The 20933-nt window shown below is 44.8% G+C and overlaps 1 protein-coding gene across 2 annotated transcripts in view; it reads right to left on the minus strand.

Annotated features, from left to right (window-relative positions):
• LOC307224973 (uncharacterized protein) overlaps positions 1-20684 on the minus strand; it is a 31851-nt gene extending 11167 nt beyond the window's left edge. The window contains exons 1-16 of one of the 2 annotated variants that reach the window (XM_079992445.1): positions 20593-20684; positions 19270-19414; positions 17233-17434; positions 16049-16183; positions 14346-14460; positions 12716-12890; positions 12066-12177; positions 10865-10971; positions 9508-9634; positions 8867-8987; positions 8394-8479; positions 8014-8144; positions 6022-6081; positions 3904-3970; positions 2932-3026; positions 1398-1526 (exon numbers count right to left, since the gene is read on the minus strand). In XM_079992445.1, the coding sequence (XP_079848571.1) occupies positions 1398-1526; positions 2932-3026; positions 3904-3970; positions 6022-6081; positions 8014-8144; positions 8394-8479; positions 8867-8987; positions 9508-9634; positions 10865-10971; positions 12066-12177; positions 12716-12890; positions 14346-14460; positions 16049-16183; positions 17233-17386 (1614 nt within the window). In that variant the 5' untranslated portion in view covers positions 17387-17434; positions 19270-19414; positions 20593-20684. Of the gene's footprint in view, positions 1-1397; positions 1527-2931; positions 3027-3903; positions 3971-6021; positions 6082-8013; positions 8145-8393; positions 8480-8866; positions 8988-9507; positions 9635-10864; positions 10972-12065; positions 12178-12715; positions 12891-14345; positions 14461-16048; positions 16184-17232; positions 17435-19269; positions 19681-20592 lie in introns of those variants that run through there. The other variant, XM_079992446.1, reaches the window with a different exon arrangement.
• Between the last annotated feature and the right edge of the window lie 249 nt (positions 20685-20933).

The following is a 20933-nucleotide window of genomic DNA, read 5'->3' on the forward strand; positions in this document are numbered from 1 at the left end:
GCCTTCCCCACTGAAACCAATGGGGCTTAGTTCTCAACAAACATGAACAGGATCCAACAAATCCAAGGCATTCACATTATTTTAAAACAAGCAGTAGAATCATATGGTTACTTAGAAGTAAGGCCTGTTGGTTTCAATGGGATATGCCCCCTGGTAAGTAGGCATAGGATTGCAGTCCCAACCCTGCTATACAGTGGTGCCTCGCAAGACAAAATTAATCCGTTCTGCGAGTCTCTTCGTCTTGCGGTTTTTTCGTCTTGCGAAGCACGGCTATTAGCGGATTAGCGGATTAGCGCTATTAGCGGCTTAGCGGCTTAGCAGCTATTAGCGGCTTAGCGGCTTAGAAAAGGGGGGGGGGAGGGAAAAAAGTCGCAAGAACTCGCAAGACGTTTCATCTTGCGAAGCAAACCCATAGGGAAATTCGTCTTGCGAAGCACCTCAAAAGACGGAAAACTCTTTCGTCTAGTGAGTTTTTCGTCTTGCGAGGCATTCGTCTTGCGGGGCACCACTGTACGAATTAACTAGTGTAGACCTAGCCTAACGTTTTGCCCAGCATCCTAGTCAGGGGTGGGAAACCTCTGATCAAACAGAGGTTGCTGGACTGCCATTCCTATCATCCCTCGCCACACTGGCTCAGGCTGATGGGATTTGTAGTCCAGCAGGCTCCCCACTCCTGCTCCAGCAGCCTCTTGCATTCACTGAAGGCGACATTGCAATCAGCATCCATCAACAGGTAGAAGCCGGCAGAAATTCTGAGGCGCTTTTGTTGCTGTGTTATTCTGTGGGAATCCAAGGGAATCATATATCGTTTAATAGCTGTGCCTCCTTTTTTCCTTCCTTTAATAATGAAATGGGGATCGGAAAAAGGTGGAGAGAGGGTGGGAACAATGACCACTTTTTTCTTTCCAGGAGCTAAGCTCCAATCTTTTAAGGGTCTTGTTGATAAGTGGATTACTGGTAGGCATTCATACCTTCTTAACCAAACAGTATCAGCTGTTAAGTGCAGACTTGAGTTTTTTCCTCCAACAAGCTTTTTTTTATTAATGGGGGAAAGGGTGGGGTTGCACCTGAATCACTCCTAATCACCCCTTCCATTAAGTGTCCCAAAAATACGCCTCAGCCACCAAGGAGGCTGTGTTTATCTGTGTTTCTACAGCTCGGCACGTCCTAAAAACACAGAGTCTGGAAGGAGTTGTGGGTGGAGGCGGCAGTGGCAGAAAGGTGGCTTTCAGCACTTCATCACAGTGCCGCCTTCCAGAATTACCCAGTTCTGGATTTCCCCTTTGTTTCCCTCCTAGGTACCCGGAGAAAATATCCTCTGCCCCTTAGGAAAGCAGAGGGCACCATAAGCAGAAAAGAGGCACTGAGATTTCACGCCGTACGCAGAAGGGTCTTACGTATTGCTCTGTGATCTGCTGGTGGATGTCCATGTCTCCCAAGCCCAGGGAGAGCTCTCCGCTGCCTGTGAACACGGAACAATAGGTGGCTGTGTTGTGCCCTTCCAGTCGCAAGACACCTCTCATGTCCTCAAGGTAAGGGGAGAAAGACAAATTTAGTGTTCTGTTCTCTGCAGCTCATTCAGAGCAAAATGCACCGGCGCCTGCCCAGCTAGTAAACGTGCTTCCTCATCTGCATGATGAATCTGGCCTCCAGTTCAAGGAGACCTGGAATAACACCACGAAGCAAATGTTAATCCAGGAAGCGTCACATAGGCGCAGACTGGGACAGGTAGGCACATCCCAGATGCACCTGGGTCTCACTGATATCTCTGGCCCTGGAGCATGCAGGCCTCTCAACTTTTCCCAGCTCATTTCTGCTGCCTTCTAAATCAGCTGCCTCAATTCCACATTCTCTTTAGCTTAAAAGAGGGGCGATGAATCATTCTAGGCCAGAGAGCCTCATTCCCTTCTGGACATCCTTCTGAGGGTCCCATTCCAGTGGTGGGTGGAGACTGACACAACAGTGGGCAGAAAAAGGAATGTAAAATTTACACCTTTTGTACAGTAGGCTGCTTTCTGTGTACAAGGCCCTCTTGGTCCTCCGTCCAGACAAGGAAGAGCCATTATCAGAGTTCAAAGACACATTCCAGCCAGGCCTTGCTTACTCAGGGCTGTGACCTGGAGCGAGGCAGATGTAGTCTGGGGAGAGTTTGGAGAGTCAGGTGGATCTGAGATTCCCCTCCTCTAATTTCCCTGCTATGGAAAGGCTCTAGCTCAGTGGCAGAGCATCTAATTTGCCTGCAGAAGGTCCCTGCTTCAATCCCTGGCATCTCTAGTTATATAATAATAATAATAATAATAATAATAATAATAATAATAATAATAATTTATTCATACCCCGCCCCTCTGGCTGAGTTTCCCCAGCCACTGGGCAGCTCCCAATCAAGTGTTAAAAACAATACAGCATTAAATATTAAAAACTTCCCTAAACAGGGCTGCCTTCAGATGTCTTTTTAAAATAAGATAGCTGCTTATTTCCTTGACATCTGATGGGAGGGCATTCCACGGGGCGGGCGCCACCACCAAGAAGGCCCTCTGTCTGGGTGCCTGTAACTTTACTTCTCACAATGAGGGAACCGCCAGAAGGCCCTCGGTGCTGGATCTCAGTGTCCGGGCTGAACGATGGGGGTGGCAACGCTCCTTCAGGTATACAGGACCAAGGCAATACTGAGCAGCACAGAGTGGCTATGGAAATCCAGCCAGATGGGTGGGGTATAATTAATAACATTATTATTATTATATATGGACCTCACCTCTGACTAGTTATGAGACAGCTTCCTGTGTCCCTAAAATGAAGAGCTCCCACAAGGAATCTCATAGTAAGCAGAGAGTGGGTATCTGGGACTGGAATGATGAAATTTTGTGATCTGCAGTATGAAAAACAGTTACCCTGCTACAGATTAGTTTAGAATAACCATAAGCTGTGAGCTACCATATGCTTGCAGTAGCGTAGGACGGACTCTGAATGCTCATCCTTCCCCATGACAGAGATAAAGAACGGGGTCTTCCCAAGACGACTTAAGCAATCTGAAAATGGAAGAGAAATAGAACAAAGCTGGATTATCTGCCAACAACCCTAGAATCTGAAAGTCAAGGTAGAAGCATTCTGGGGTCATCAGTCAGTGAAATATCTACTGCACTCTTTTTAATTTATATAGGAAAGTGCCTTTTACCCGGCCAAACTATCCATCTAGCTCAGGATCAATAATCAGTCTTTTGAACAGCTAGGAAATACCTGAGAGATGCCCTTTCCCCACTCCTTACTGAGAATGATGCAATCTAGGTCTGCATGTGAGGAGAGGTTGCAGTTTGAGAGGGAGACTAAGAGAGACGTAACACTCTCAGAATCATGTTCTGGCGGGATTCAAGCGCATACTGACAAATTCAAGTTGCACAAATGTTGTTGGTTGGGAGGTCTTGCGCAACAAATCCACTTCCCCAAAAGATTGGACCTTTTGCAATAAAGAACACACCCTGTGAAGTGTGGGATAACACTTCGTTTGATGCAACATCTTCAAACCTCCCCACAAACAAATCAGAATGGGTCCTCATTAAATATCCAACATTGTCTAATCTCCCTGCAAACAACTGAGGATGAATGTTCAATAAACAGGTCATGTGGAAGTGCCAGAAGAGAGTGTTTTGGGGTGCTGGCTGTCTCCCTAGAGATCTGGGAGCAATGGACTGTTCCCACATTAGATCTCCAACTATGCTCAACCTGTCTATTTGTAAATAAAAAGCAAATATCAAAAGCACCAAACAAGCCCATCCAATGACCTCCTTCCCAACAAACCTGGGGAGAGTTGAGACCCTGGAACTTCCTAGCTCAATGATGTGGGGGCTGAGCATAGCAATATGCTGGACCCAGTATCTCCCTGCAGAGAGCAAAATTAGAATAAATTACCTGCTAGATTTCTCCCCACACCGCCAAACGACTGTCTCACTATTGATGGATTTGTCTGTCCTCCGCCCTGCAAATGCAGAGAAATCAACAGAACAGGGCAAAAATTAGATATGCCTTGATTTTCCCAGCTGGTACCGTAAAGCTACTGCTGTCAACACTGGCTCCAGTTAAACCCAAGTTCTCTGGAGACTATTCTACTTTATGTGATCTCATGGGACTGGAACACAGGAAGCTGCCAAGTTTAGACTATTGATCCATCTAGTTAGCATTGTCTACTCTGACTGGCAGCAGCTCTTAAGGATTTCGGAAAGGAGCTTTTTCCAGCCCGATAAGAAGACACTAGGGATTGAGCCTCAAAACTTCTGCATGCAAGGCAGGTGCTCTGACAATCACCTATGGTCCTTCCCCATCCAAAATGAGCTAGGCTACAGCCATTCCTTACAATAAACTTATTTCTGTCATCTGCTGAGGTTCCCATATTTCTTCTAGAAATGGAAAATCTATAAAATCCAATCATCCACTAGGCTAACATTCATCATGGTTTGTACTTTTCTTCTCTGTCTCCAAGGATTAAGAAGTGTGTTTTCTTAGTTAATTGTTAATTAAACAACCATCGCACTCTTCCATTTCTGTCTTCATCCACTTGTCAGCTAATCAGAAAGGAGGCCAGACATTTGGCTAGGGAACTCGGCTCACTTTTACCAAAGAGGTGTGTCGCATCACTTGGCATCAAATGTTCCACTAGATGACATAGGGTGAACAACTCTATTTATCAGCTTTAAACCCTCTTCTTTTTCCGCACTCCACAGAGTTTTCATCACTTATTATGGAACGTTTTTATTTCTCTTAGCTCATGGGTCCATGTGTATGATGATGACAACCATCATTTTTATCATAGCAACACCTGTGACCCAGAAGAAGTGGCTGGGAGGCAAGTTGTACCACACCTAGGCACCACAAGGCAGTGTTAAGCTGCCGCTGCTGCTACCTGCCTATGGAAGAATGCTCCCTTCTTTCCTCCTGTAGGGCGCTGGCATCTCTGGCAGCAGGAAACAAGTAGCTTACTCTCTGCACCACTGTGGTAAATTGCCCGACAAACTACTGCATTACAGTGACACTGCTACATGTGGCCAAAGGGTGGTATTGCAGCTTAGCACAAATCAGGTGGGAAAAAGGGACCAATAGGCTTTTGCCTGATCCTGTAAACCTTTTGCCTCTGAACCAGTTTCCCAGTCTAATCCAGCCTTCACCAATCTGGTGCCCTCCAGATGTTTTGGACTACAATTCCCATCAGTCCTCACCATGTAGTCCAAAACAACTGGAGGGCACCAAATTGGTGAAGGTTAGTCTAAGCAACGTGTCACTCAAGTACATATTCCCAAACACCAACTTTTTAGGCATGTGTTCCAAAACTGCTGGTTTTATTTATATTTCAATAAATCTTAGATCTACCTGTTTCTAAAGTTATATTTTAATGGTATGCTTCTTGTGGATATTTCATATTGTTTTATGTAAACCACTTAGAGGTTTTTGTTGATTAGGTGGGTTATAAATCTTGTTAAATAAATGAATTAATGAGCTGTTCACGTGGGGCAGACAGACATACCTGGGAAAAGTAGTGAGCTAGGGCTTTTCTATTGCACCCTGAAGACTGCTTCCCCCTGCCTTCATTTCTCTGATGACACAAATTCAGCCTTCACATCAACATCATCAACATCTCTATAAATCAGGCATAGGGAAACTCGGCCCTCCAGATTTTTTGGGACTACAACTCCCATCATCCCTAGCTAACAGGACCAGTTGTCAGGGATGATGGGAATTGTAGTCTCAAAACATCTGGAGGGCTGAGTTTGCCTATGCCTGGTATAAATCCTCAGACGGCCCATTTCTATCTGCCAGATCAGCCCATTTCTAACCACCTATACACCTGTTTGCTTGCCTAACACCTTTTAGGCTTGGTTACCTGCCTCGGTAGTACCTGCTTGCCTCCAGACTGCCAGCCCTTATACCTCCTAATAGTCTGGAAAGGTGACATGTGAGCTCCTTGCATCCGATGAGCTTTACAGCAACAGGTTAGGGTAAGGAAAATGCAGCTTAAATATTGCTAGGTGCAATTACCACTATTGTTGCATCTCTTGCCTTAGCTATGAAATCGACGTTGATGCCACCAATGACCACCTGAAAGGAAAACAAGAGGTGGGTGGATGGGTGAGAGGGAGAAAGCCATCAGCAGAGCTCTCTTCCAGAGCCCGTCTTCCAGGACATGCCCACAAAGCCAAGGCTGAGGAACCTGCAGCTGTCCAGACATCGTTGAACACCAGCTTCCATCAACTCTGACCTTTGGCCATGGGGATTGGTTCTTAGGGGTGCTGGGGTCTAATGCCATCTGGAGGGCCACAGTCTCCCCAGCCCTGCTCAAAGCAGAAGAAAACCACAGTTTTTGCAGTGCCACCGAGGCAGTAGAAACAAAGGAGGGTTATTGAGTCCTTGGTGGGCTAATAATGATCAACACTTGGCTTGGTGGATCAGAAGTTGCGCAGGAGCTGATCTAGATATGCCCCTCATATTAATGAAAGTTTGGTGTGCAGTTATCAGACAAGAGAAGGAGGAGGCATGTTTCAAGCAGATGCTTGAAAGTAGTAAATTCACAGCAAGGACAGACAATGTGGTGGCATCTGTTGTATATATTGTGGACTACAACTTCCATCAGCCTCAGTCAACATGACCAACAGTAAAGGTTGGTGGGAGTTGTAGTCCATAACATGGGGGCACCTTGTTATCTATATGTGCCTCACATTATGTTGCATTTTAAAAGTCTTCCATAGGCCACCTTGAGAGGGTTCCCTGAAAGGCAGTGGGAGCAAATAAATCAACTTTGTCCGCAGAAGAATAGTCAGTGCATTTCAACCAAAAGGTTTTCCTTAAGAGCAGTAAAACAAAGTACGTATTGAAAAAAGTAAATAAATGCAAAGCCCTAATGCAAATTGTAAATAAACAACCTCCAGAGAGAAAGTAGAAAATGATTGTCAAATTGCATTTTTAAAAACTCTCAAGATATTCACTGTCCAACATTCAATGCAACATCAGACAGCTGATAAACAACTCAGCATGTTTGCTGGAGGTTATTTTTGAGTATCCATTTTAAAAAGGATGTGTTAGTTTGTGTTAGTGCCCCTGTGGATGGCCTGTGGTTGAAAATGCATTAGGCATTCCTAAAAGTTACTGCTTTTAAAAGCACTTCCTTGAGTCATGCCTCTTTGCTCTTCTTGTTCGATGACTGCAACATTTGCATTTCCAAACAAGCATCATTGTGACAAAAGAGACATTCTGTTTTCATACATGATTGGTGTACATACATCATAAACTGGCATCAGCGAGGAGTTTGACTAGATGACTTTTAAGATCTCGTCATTTCAGCTCCACATTTGTGACTTTTTGTGTTGTTTTACCTACACTGAGATTATCTCCATTTGAGAAAAAATATTTTGCAGGGAAGCACTGCTAGTCTTAGAGAAGGCAAAAGTGGTGGCTGACCTAAAGACCCTCATTTAACATAGTCTAACCACCAGGTTAAGGGACACAGGTGGCGCTGTGGGTTAAAGCCTCAGCGCCTAGGACTTGCCGATCGAAAGGTCGGCGGTTCGAATCCCTGCGGCGGGGTGCGCTCCCGCTGCTCGGTCCCAGCGCCTGCCAACCTAGCAGTTCGAAAGCACCTCCGGGTGCAAGTAGATAAATAGGGACCGCTTACCAGCGGGAAGGTAAACGGCGTTTCCGTGTGCGGCTCTGGCTCGCCAGAGCAGCGATGTCACGCTGGCCACGTGACCCGGAAGTGTCTCCGGACAGCGCTGGCCCCTGGCCTCTTAAGTGAGATGGGCGCACAACCCCAGAGTCTGTCAAGACTGGCCCGTACGGGCAGGGGTACCTTTACCTTTACCTTTTAACCACCAGGTAAGCCTTGTGCAAAGAAATCCGGCTGAATGCTCAATCATCACATTGCCTGGAGGAGCCCGAAGCCAAGACCGCAAGGTTAAGGCGATGTGGAAATGAGCTGTAGCAGCCAAGCTGTTTCTTTCTGAGAGAGTGGCAACCCTTACGGAGCAGGCCACTCACCGGTTTTGGTACAGGAGATACATTTTCATTTTGAGCCAAGTCGTCTCCCCAGCCCTGGGCTCTTTGAATCTTGTTCAGGGCCACAGCTATGCGGCTGCCCACCTTGGCGTTGTTCTTGATCAAGGCAATATCTGATATGGGGAAGGGTATGATGAAAGGAAAATAAAAGCGGAAGAACCCAAGAACTAAAAGAAAAGTAGGTGTAAGAAACTGGTGCAAAGATCCCCCTCTATTTTAATTTCCCAAAATGCTGCCAATGTAATGTTGCTCTGGGGCAGTGTAAGATTCCCAGAAAGTATGGAGAACATGGGGGGGGGGGAATTATGTAATTGGATTTTGAGGAGGGGAAGTAAGAAGCGAGCATTTTCAGGAAAGGATACTGGATCTAAGTGACTCCCCACGAGATAACTTGTTTAGCTTCTGCAGCAAGAAGGGTGTAAGCTCCTTTCCTGTAATCCCTTTTTCCCTGCAAATGTAAGAAGAGCAATCTGGATGAGAACCAGTAATTTTATATTTGTATATGAGAAGAGCACAAATAAATCATCTTCCTATCCATAAAAAGGGGGAAATGCATCAGGTAGCCCTATCTATGCTACAAACTTAATAAATATATGCATTGATTATCCAAGGTGAGCTCAGCTCAGGCTTTTAAGTGGAGGAACTTGACTGGAGAAAACCTGCCCCTAGAGGGCACCCACTGGCTGGAGCTCGGGTGTAAGAAGCCGCAGGGATCTGTGGACAACTGCCCGCCCCGCTCTGGCTGGTGCTCTAGCAGGGCTATGGAAGACAAACAAAACAAACCCAGAACATTTGTGTTATGAAAAGTTATGGGATTTCAGCAGCAGCAGCTTACCAAGCCTCTCTCAAAGCCTGCTGGATTGCTTCTTCAATAAGCTGTCCTGAAGCAGCTTGATCCTCAGGGCAGGGCACTGCAATCAGCACTCCACTGCCCAACTGCAAATTTAGGGACCTGGCTGAGGAAGAAAGGTCATTAACTGTGTTTCTCTGCTGAAACAGGTGGCGAAGGTGGCATCACAAATTTCATCGCTTATAGATGTATATGCCTGTGCTTGCAATTTGTTTCTTCATCCCAGAATAAGAGGTGCAGGAACTCCCACCTCTTTTGGACAGACAACCCTAAGTTGTTGAGCTTCTTTCAGCAGAAAAAAAGCCCTGGGTCCGGGGGGGGGGGCTCTTGTCACGTGGGGTGTGAGAAGTTGCCAGGGCTGCTGCGCCTTCCAAGCCTCAACACCAGCCCTGCTGTTAAGAACAGGATACTGAAAACAAGAGAAGATATCCAAGGATGGAAAGGAGCATGTGGGACAGATTTGTCTTGATCCCATGCGCATTTCTTCAAAAGTAAACCCAACTACAATGGGCTTTGTTCCCCACTATGTGGGCAATGAACTGCAGCCTCAGGGAAACTGAGAAACTCATTGGTTTGAACTCAAACACTCCATTCTCAAAAAGCGCAGTGTTCCACAGACAGCTCACCAATCAGCTGTGCAGCATCCTCCTCGTTCTGCACATGATATGGGGCCTGGAAGCCGCTCTGATGGCAGAAGAAGGCTGGGAACTCTCCGGAGTCTCCAAAGGTGGCCACACAGACACCTTGAGTCTCCTGCAGAGGTGAAGAGCGGGGGCAAAGTGAAAATACTGTATGTGATATGAAAGCAAAAGCCATATTTCTGGGTTATGGACCAAATCACTGACCACTCTACAGAATCAAATGACATTTCCATGATCCCAGGTCAGACCATTGGTCCAGCTAGCTCTTCACTGTCTGCTGCAATGGGCAGGTGTCTTTCTTAGATTGACTAGCTGAGGGCCCTGCTGCCTGGAGATGTCAGGACTTAGGGACTTTTGCACCCATGACACAAGCTGTATCACTGAGGTACAGCCCCTCCCCAAACAGGAAACCCTTACCACTCTCACACAAAAGGATAAACATGCCCTTTCCTCCAGCTCCATGGACTTGATAGAATCCGATCTCATGAACTAGATGCAAACCTCTTTCTTGTTTTGTCTTTGAACTGTGTCTACAACCTCAAAATATATACATTTTAATTGCTATAATCTCTATAATGCATGTGGGCTGCCTGTGGCTCATGGAAGTATTCATTGCAGCCCACTGTGAGTGCACAAGCCACCCAACTACTTTAAAAATAAATTAGGTGAGAAAGTTTCTGTGTTAGGAACTTAGGCCAGTTTCAAATCAATTTGATTAATACTTTGGTTGCATAGAAACATTCATAAAAACAGATAATTTGCCTCCTTCACCTCCACTACGCTCAAAAGAGGGATAGGCATATCTGTCAGTTTCAATTTCTCCTTTTCCCAATGTTAAGATCAGTTTTCCACAGTTTAAAGTTCTCATAAAAGTTACTAAGCATTTTAGTGCAAATTACATTCACATGCAATTTTGCCTAATATAGAATTTTTTTGCAAAGCAATGTCCCCTAACATTTTTGTAGGTTATTTTCACTAGCATATGCATACTTTGCCCCAATACCGTATATGCTTTTTTGTACACAATACTTGGCCAGAGAACCGCATTGCAAAATTCGGAGAAGTGAAAATTCTGAAAGCTGGCTGTGTTTTGGTTTGCACATCGCTTTGGAAAGTATAAATTACAGAGGCTTGCCTTTAAATGTGAACTTTATCAAATTCTCCACTATCCCTACTTCAGAATATCAGAGTTCTGAGCAGGACAGCCATGACAGTACAAGTATCCATTGAAATATGGGAGTAAATTCTACGTGAAGCTGGAACGACAGAACTGAGAAAGGCCAGATTAACCAGCCTCCTGTCTCTTGTTCCTTCCCTCTGCACTGCATTTGTGGCTCCTTACCAGATATTCCAATGTCCTGCCAATATCCAGTATAGACTTCACACCTGCCGAAATCACGGCAACTGGAGTACGGCCTAATTCTGTCAGGTCCGCACTCACATCCAAAGCTGAAAAGGATAGGGAGAAAAGACTGAAAAGACAGTTGCCCTGCCAAATTTCATAGCCACCAAAATGGGCAAACTGGTAGGGTGGGAACCATCATAATTCTGTATTAAAGTCACATATGAAGTTGCCTTATAATGAGTCAGACCATTGGCTCATCTTGCCACTACCATCCACTCTAATTGGCTGTGGCTTTCTACGGTTTGAGGGTCAAACAAGATGCAACTTCAGCAGAAGAATCCAAGAGTGGTGCATTCCATGTTGCCACCAGAGGTGAAACAGGCAAGTACCACCCTGCCCTTTCGCTGCCACCGTCCCTGCTGAAGCCTCCCTTACCTGGGTTGTTTGGCAGCATTCACAAAACGGCAGTGGTGAGATCTCATGGACCAAATGAGAATTCAAGAGATTTTGTGGTATTTCGGTGAGATCTCGGCACTGCTGCTTCTCCATCGGTGGCAGAGGGGGTGGGGTGGGGTGGGCAGCATGCCTGCAGAGGCACTACCTCGTGGACTTCTGCTGCCTGAGGCGGCTGCCTCAGCCCACCTCATGAGTTGGCTGGCCCTGGATTAATCCTATACATGGCTACTCCAAAATAAGTCGTGTTGGTTTCAGTGAAGTGTACCCACTGCTTTTTTCTGGGGGGAAGCAGGGGTACACACACCCTTAAACATTTTGTGAATCTTTGTACTTTTGTCCATTTACTGCATTTATTTTTCCCAGTCTGAACTATAAAATGGTGATTTTCTTGAGTCAAAATGAGAGTACCCCTAAACATTTTTAAAGGAAAAAAAACACTGAGTGTACCCCATGGCAAGTGTGTATAGGATTGTAGCGCTAAACGAGTTAATGCGTTTAACTTGATGTGTTTCTAAGTAGCAACTGGAAGGTGTGTGGGATGGATCAGTTTTGAGACTGTGCTGTATATGAATTGGGGAGGGTGTCCTGTTTCTCACCTCTAGAACAGAGAGGCAGCAGGGTAGGGAGGGAAGAATGTGGAGAAATGCCATTAACTCAGATGTAGCCCATGTGGTGCCCTGCAGATGCTGCTGGACTACAGCATTTGGAATTTAATTTCTAGTTATAAAATTAATTCTCTTACTCTTCTCTCCTCCGCGGTGAACCCCTCCAATTCCTCCCGTCACAAATACAGGGATCTTTGCTTTGTGTGCCACAATCATGGTTCCAGCCACAGTTGTACCACCAGACAAGCCCTGTGTGGAACAGCCAGTCATAATCTAGATTGCACAAGACCCTCAGCAAGGAGTGCTTAGATTCCAACCCTCTCACATCGTTCCACCACTGGGCAAAATACAGCAATGTAAGCCAACCTGGGTGGCTCGAAAAGGAGACTAGGCAAATTAATGGAGACAAGGCTATCCATGGCTACTGGTCATAAGAACTGTAAGCTACAGGGATGGAGAACCTGGACCTAATTAAGCTTACTAGGTCACCCCATCTGGCTCGCAAGTAACTGCTTTGGTCACCCTGCATGATGTCCTCTGCTGGGAGAGATTCAGGGGAAATATATCTGTCAATTCTCCTCGACCTCTCAGCAGCTTTCAATACTTTCAATGGTTGTCTGAGTTAGGGGTAGGTGGCACTGCTTTGCTGTGGTTCCAGTCCTACTGATCCAGCAGGCTCTTCTCGTGTTCTTATGTTATGTTCAGAGATTATGTGTGCTCTACAGAGATTTGAACCAGGGGAACATAAAAGAAAACACCCCCCCCCCCCGAGAATTCAATCCAATACCTGACTGAGAACGTAGGGAAGATCTCTCCGAGACACCTTTATTGCGTTTTTGCTCTTGGCCAAAGTCTCAAGCTGTTCATTCTGGAGGCCCACGTGGATGCGACCACTTAAAATGCCGATAGTTGCTGGCACAGACCCATTTGCTCTTATTATTTCTTCTACCTCTCTGGCCATGCTGGTGCATTGCGAGCAACGCAAAAGAAAAAGAAGGCAAAATAAGTTGCCATGGTATTAAAAACTGTACTCCATCACCCAATCCCTCACCACACCCTTATTTACATTTCATTTCCTTCCCCTGTGGCTACATAATCTGATGCCTAACAAATCTTGGGTTAGTTTTTAATGGCAATGAGGTTCTTGCGTTATTAATTTATGGCCAGATTGCCAGCACAGGGAAAAATCAGATATAGGGAACCCCTTGGCCTTTCAGGTGTTGTTGGGAGTAAAGTTTCCATCACCTCTGACCATTCTGGAATGCTGACAGAGGCTGATGGGAGTCCAACAACATCTAGAGTGCCATAGGTTCCCCAATCCCTGCTCAAAAATGTAGGTGGCAATCTGGGATCCCCACTGTCCTAATAGCCCTGCCTTTAGCCAACATAAAACCTATTCTCTAGTATGTCAAGGTTACTGACCAGTGCTATTTTTCTAGAAAAAGAGGTGCTGGAACTCACCATGACCCCCTCCCCTGTTCTCTTATGATGGCAATGGAGCCCACCTGAGAGGTGCCAGGACTGAGTTCTGGTGACCTTTGGCTGAAAAAATGTCCTGGTTTTATCTATTCTGAATGGCAATCTACATAGAGATAAATCATTTGGTGTATCCTTCCTCAGATTCTACACATTCCCTGATGCGCTGCTTTTCTAATGTCAATGAACTTTTTCCACCCAGAGGAGTGTTCAAGAATGCAATTCCCTCACTTGCAATCTGCAGTGGTACCTTAATCCTAAAGAGACTGTGCCATCTGTTCATTTGCTGTGCAAAGACTGCCCCAGATAGGCTTATCAAGCTTCACTACCATCAAAAATGTATGGTTATAGGAATATGAAACAGGCTTAAGTGGATCCTGCCTTCATGCATATGTTTATTACTTGGTGACTGCAACTTCAGGCAATAGCTAGAACTTTTGAAGCAGCCATTGAAGGTTAAATGTAATTGACAGAGCTGTCATTTTTCCTGATGACCTCAGCATTGTTACGGTGTGGCCCGGGGGGGGGAGGGCTCTTGTGGTGGGTCCCATATTTTCTGCCACTTCCATTTTCTTAAAAATTTCCCCAAAAGCCACTCACCCAGTGGCTGGGTACAATGCAAAATGCATTACTGGTGAAGACCCCTGCCACTCAGCCACCCCCTCAACTTCCCAGGGCTGTCTACATAAATTAGCACATGCAAATTCTATGTAGATTTGTGTCAGGGGCCTCTACTCCAAGTCCTTTAAATACCTAGCAATGCCCCTGACCTGGTGACCCCAGAAATAGTCCTTTTCAATGAAGGCAGTTCATGAGCTCAGTTTAGCTGCAGATCAACAAGCAATGAGATGTCAGGAGAGGTGTGTGAATGTGTGCATCAGTCTCTGGCCTAGTCCAGCTTGCAGCTTTCACTGTGCAAGAAAATTATAGTCTCTGCCTACCTCAGATTCTGGGGATATGGCATGCCGTGTGTAATGATGGTGCTCTCCAAGGCAACGACAGGCCTCCTGCTGTCCAGGGCCTCCCTCACCAAAGGATGGATGCAGAAGTCGCTGCCTAGAACAAAATATAAACACTGTCGATATCCAATGGGAAAGTGTGACAATCAGGGCAGGACTTTGGGGCAGGAGTCCAGGGCCTCAAAGAGCAGAAGGGCTCCAAACACAGCAGGGCTTTGCTTGCATTTTGAAATGTAAGTGAAGTGACACACATGATCATTTAAAGAGGGAGCCCCTGTAAGGCCATTAAGGGTGCAGTCCAAACTCTGGTGAACAGCAGCTGGGCTTAATGGAATGTGGGAACCACTGCCACATCTGTAGCCCCCACCGCTTGTGCCATCCAAAACAGAAGGCAAGGTGGGGGAGGAGTGGAAAATTTTGTATTTTTACTACACCTGCGCAAGGCTGCCATAGCAGAAAACTCTAGATTGGGGCCATTGCTACAACTTGCCAATAGCTTGGGATCCAGTGGATCCTTGGCTAGCTGAGATCCACCCCTCCTCCCACTCCTGAAATGCCCCATGGGGGGGGGGGGGACACATGCACCAGCTACCACCTGTGGAAAACCTCAGTGGCAGCTGCTGCCAATGTGTTGTTTTTGTCAGGAGTTCAGCCTACACTGGAGTAGGACCCTGGCAGAGACACAGGCCCGACTGGCATGTTCCCTCCATCCTGGTCGATCGTTCAGGAGCTTCATAAGCTTTCTTCAGCCCAAACATCACAGCGACCGATGCCAACAGACATTGGCACCCTTAGGGATCTGCAGAGTCTTCGCAGCTTTGCATAACAGACCTCAGCAACTCAGCATTTTGGCTAATCTACTTTATTTACATATAAACACACACAGAGCACTGCAACATGGTTCCCCCTCTCTCTCTAGCATCAGACCACAAAGAGAAAAAGGACAAAGGACAATAGTCCCACTTCATGGAACACAGTAACACAAACATCCTGTCTCCACCACTTCCCACTCTGTGGAGTCAAAACATATACCCTCATGTGAAAGACAACAATCCTATGACTGCAATCATGGAGCAGGAATTCTAACAGTTTTGTGCGGGTGCAGTTGGGGCTCCTGAGGCAGCAGAGCTACTCCACTGGCAGAGCCCAGCACAGCCAAACAGAGGGGGACAGAGGGACACTGTGGTCTCATCCAAAACCCCTCCAGTGCAGTAGATTTAATAATACCTAACTATACAACTACTCATGATGTGTATTCTGAACTACAAAAAGCCTGGGTTTTGAAAGCAGATTTGTTGCATTAGGACAGTGGCAGACTTTGGGCTCTCAAATTCAAGCAGCACCCTGTGCAACACTAAAATTTGGCGTATGCTTCCCCTTCTCGTGCTCCGTTCTGCAGCGCTGTTGTGGTGCCCTGCAGTGCGGTGCTCCATGTGGCCAAACTAGTTGCACTACCCTAACACTGCCTCTGAAGTAGGGTGACAGAGAGCATCAATCCACTACAAATGCACAAATTAAATGCTCTGGTGTGCACTTGAATCCACCCTGCAAAATAATGGCAGTCTGAAGGAACCCTGACTGATAATGAGCTATCAGGTGATGTACATGTATGCATGAACCAGCCTTAATACCGCACACAAGGGTGGCATAAAAAAGAGAATGCAATCTCTTCAAGAAACACTCACTGTTCAAGTATCTTCTTATTTGGAGAACACGACAAGCCACAGAAGCCACACGGCCTCCCAAGGTAAAGGCAGGTTTCAAAATCATTCTTTGATTGAAGGCCAATTCATGAAGACCAACGCTGTCAAAAAGTGGGTCTGAAAGGAGCAAAGTTTGTGTCTGTTCTCAGACTTTCATTGACTTGCAAGCCAGTCCCTTCCTTATCATTTATTGAGGCATTTATTTCGTTGTATCATCACATCATGCCCCTCAAAAGTGGCTTCGAATGTGTAGTCAAAGACCACAAATCAACCCATCAATTTATAAAACTGCATAATATTCACGATAAAAGAGAAACTAAGGGAGAATGGAAATGAAACAGAGAACCTCAGATTAAACCTCAAACTTCCTTTTTCAAAGTTTTCCAGCCCAAATGGAAGCTCACGGGAAGAGTATCTGCCTGGCATGCAGAAGGTCTCTGGTCCTACCCTCAGCATCTCGTAGGAAGGTTGGGAGAGGTTCCTACCTAGAATCCTCAAGAGCTGCTGCCAGTCAGTAGTCTGACTGAGTATAAGGCAGCTTCCTACATTTCTAACTATAATAGAATTACAAAAGACACAAGCTAAATATTCAGGTAACTAGTCCAGGACCAACCACACAATTTAGTGCTCTCGGCCCTGCATTACAGGATCACTATAATTAGAGTTCCTAGAACATTTTAACCAAAATTAGAGTGATTTCTCCATTCGAGTTAAGGACTGAGTTACATGGTGAGGTTTATACTGCTCAGCTTAGTTGGCTCAGCACCAAGTATACTATTTACGTATATTGTTTTAAAGGCATACAAATTGTTGCTGGCATTGCACACAGGAAATTTTGTGTGCTAGCCACCCTGATGTGAAATACTAAAAACTAAATATCAACTAAGTTTACCTTTCAGGCAAATGCAGTTTGGTTTCACTATGAGTCCTTTTAAAAACCGTCTACACTTTGTTGAAACTAAGCAAGAGTCACCAATGTATTTTTAAAAATTATCTTACGCTACTCTCCTGAGCAAACCCTGCATTCTTAATGATAGGACCCTCATTTTTATTTCAGGTTTCACCCAGCTGCACCTCTGATTCTTCCCACCCTCTTAGCAATCTGGTATTTAATTAGCACTGGCCTTTGACAGCAGAAGAAGGTGGCAATGTGTCTGGTTCCTTACCTCTACGAGTGCTCCTTGTTTCCACCATATGCTGGCTGAACTTTCCATATGACCAGCGCTGCAAGAAGATGAGGCTGTTGGGAATTGCAACAGACTGATCTTGGCTCCAGCTGTCCTGCATTCCAGCCATGGACTCCACGCCAAGCAAGTCCATTTATCATTAACAGGATAAAGCAGCTGGCATTCTGGAACCACTCTCTGCCTTGGGGAAAGGGAAGGCTGTTGTCAAATTGGAGAAAACATCTGTGATCTCCATGACTTTTGGTGCTTTTCCATGCTCAGCACCGTCGATTTCATGTATCTCTCTGGAGAAGTCAAAGCCAGTTTTGGATAATATTTCAGAGTTCCTATGGTGGTTTTAGGCAAGAGCACAAAACATGCAATACAGCAGGAAAATACTGGTTTTGCCATTTGCCACCCAAAATCAGGTAAATTTGACAAAAGGGGAGGGGGTGGAATCTGAGATTAACACAGGCTGCACTCTTTGAAACTGCCATAGCTATCAGCTGTACTAGCTCTGTACTAGCTCTGATTGAAATGAGCCCCTTTCCGCTAAACCAGTGTTTCCCAACCTTTGGTCTCCAGCTGTTTTTGGACTACAACTCCCATCATCCCTAGCTAGCAAGACCAGTGGTCAGGGATGGTGGGAATTGTAGTCCAAAAACAGTTGGAGACCAAAGGTTGGGAAACACTGCCCTAAACATTGCTCAGTTGCTGAGCTGTTATGCAATGTTTATGAACTCCTCAGTTTTGTTTCATGAAAAAACAAACAAACTGTGCATGCCTAAGTCTCAGGGACAGATGGGGCTGTGTTGTGTTCAAGGGTCGCAATTCAGAATAGGTAGAAAGCTGTGCCATCAAAGCACTGTTCAGTTGTTAGGCTGTGTGTATGTGTTAAATGGTGAGAGTAACCTTTGAATTAACTTTTGTATGCAAATAGTGTAGATGTACTTTTATGGATGTGAATGAATAAGTGTGACAGTGGGAGGAGTGGGTTGACAGAAGCCATTTTACACACAATTCACATCTGCAAATGTTTGTAGGTCTCCAGTTATACTCTCCTGTTGTTATACTTCTCTTCCTAGCTGTGCAACTTTAAAAAGGTGGGGTACGTTTTAACATTAATCAGCCATGCTGGATTGCTGCCCTCCATTGTCAATACATTCTGTATTACAACAGAAAATTAAGACTCCAATGTTACAATAACAGTTCCTTGGATTGAACAAGGCCGCAGATTGCCCAGTTTTGATTGTGATAGAGCCTGATAAGTGAAATACTAACAAATGATGACAACACATGGAGGAGCCATGGAGTGAATGATGAATCTCCTCACACATTAAGCACACCTAAACATGTAAAGGGTTACTGAAGTGAACATGTATTTGAAAACATATGTAAGGATCACTCACCTGTGTTTTTTTGTTTTTTGTTATGCTGTTCCCCTCACTCATTACTGTGTTTCTTATACAGCAGGTCGGTGTGAGAAAGAATAAGTGGGCACAAATATATTAAAAAATGGCAACATTCAGAAACCAGGGACATAACATTTTGGTACCCCAGGACACTCTGCTGCTGAACTGAAAGTTGCCATTTTTCAACAAAGAGACTTCAAAGAAATTACTGACTTGTGATCATTACTGCTGCGAATCTTTTATTTATTTATTTTTGCAGCTTGGCTTAGTTATTAGTATGAATTATCTGTTTACAGTGGTACCTTGGGTTACATACGTTTCAGGTTACATCCACTAACCCAGAAATATTACCTCGGGTTAAGAACTTTGCTTCAGAATGAGAACAGAAATCGTGCTCCGGCAGCGCGGCAGCAGCGGGAGGCCCCATTAGCTAAAGTGGTGCTTCAGGTTAAGAACAGTTTCAAGTTAAGAACGGACCTCTGGAACGAATTAAGTACTTAACCCGAGGTACCACTGTATTGGGGGAAAAAATCTTGGGATTTTTTTAATCAGTGATGTGCATTGCCTAGAGGCTTATACAGCTTATTAAAAGAAGAAAAATAAAACAGAAAAGTAAGATAAATACCACCAAAGGCTCTTCTTTCTATTTTCAATGGAAATGGGGAAGAAAAGTTACATAAATATTTCTTGAGATTCTTCTTGGAAGCTCCCCACCAAACCATTGCAAGACACTAGAAAAATCTGGTGTCAACATGATGGAATAGTGCTACCTGCAAAAGTATTAAAAATAAAACAAAACAAATAAGGACCATTACATAATCCATGTTCTAAGAATGCATTAAAACAACTTGGTTTTGCCTTATTAAACATATAACATATAATGAAAATGCATTGTGTCCTCTAAACATGCATGGCCTCTAATGGGACAATGCTTTAGGTTAATTTTCTATACTACCAGGAAACTTCTTTAATGAAAATAAAAGAACCGTTTTTACTGAAAATATGACCAAACAATGTACTACTTACATAATCTTGACCTAGCTTTTGTTTTGTATCTGACCTCTTACTGTAAATAAGTTTGCTATAGTGGTGGTGTATATTTTATGTTTGAAAACAAAAAAGTAAAATTATATTTTTAAAATTTAAAAAAAAGCAAGCAAGAACTTTACTAAGAAGTTTGAGTCTATCAATTTAGCATTAAATGTGAAAATGCTTTCTTCTCCCACTATAGATGTTCAGTTGTATAGGAAAGCTAGGTTGGTTGTTTAATCTTCCGTTATCACTGATGTGAATGGTGACTGTGCGTTATTCTGTGCACATTAAAACTTTACACAGAAAGACTCTGTTCCCCCAAACCTTCTCTATATACTTGCATGTAAATCAGCTTTTAACCCTGTTAACATATAATATCTCTGCTGAGAGTCCTGCATTGGTTGCTGATTTGCTACCAGGCCAAGTTCTAGGCTTTACTATTGTGAAGAAATGATGTGAAACTATGTAGCTTGCAATCTGAGCAAGGCCACAGGCGGACTTGTGGAATGCCTAATGTTTATGCGAGAAGGATGGGAAGGGAGGCTGAAGATAAGGAGGAGGAGCTGCTCTCAAGGCCATGGAACAGAGTTTACTTCAAAGGAACCCTGATAGACTAGGAATGTAGCTGCTGATAAGTGTACATTAGCAATGTATGAAAACAGCAACAAAATGTAACGAAATATCTTCAAGTTCTTTGTTTGAGGATACATTGCCAGGGCAATTTTTGCCTCCATCTTTCTTGGCCATCAGATCACCCTCCCAGGTACTTTTGCATTTAGATTTGGTCTCTATTTGTATAGTCCCACTTGGATAACACACACTTTGTTAGGATGTGAGATTTCCCACACGACTATTACCGGTAGTATGCAAAGCCCTTTAACAGTTTGGGACCAGATTACTTGCAATATCTTCTTACCCGCTGACTGCTTCAGTCTGAGGAAACGGCATTGTTACAGAATGCCACCTTTGTTCCACACTTTGGAACTCACCTTCTGTAGGTGTCAGGGAAATGTGAAATGTGGCGTAGCTAATTGGATTGGATCCCAATTATGCGTAGCTAATTGAATTGGGACACAGGTGGCGCTGTGGGTTAAAGCCTCAGCGCCTAGGACTTGCCGATCGAAAGGTCGGCGGTTCGAATCCCTGCGGCGGGGTGCGCTCCCGCTGCTCGGTCCCAGCGCCTGCCAACCTAGCAGTTCGAAAGCACCTCCGGGTGCAAGTAGATAAATAGGGACCGCTTACCAGCGGGAAGGTAAA

Source organism: Podarcis cretensis (genome assembly GCF_951804945.1).
Source record: "Podarcis cretensis genome assembly, chromosome: 10".
In the NCBI taxonomy this organism is placed as follows: domain Eukaryota; kingdom Metazoa; phylum Chordata; class Lepidosauria; order Squamata; family Lacertidae; genus Podarcis; species Podarcis cretensis.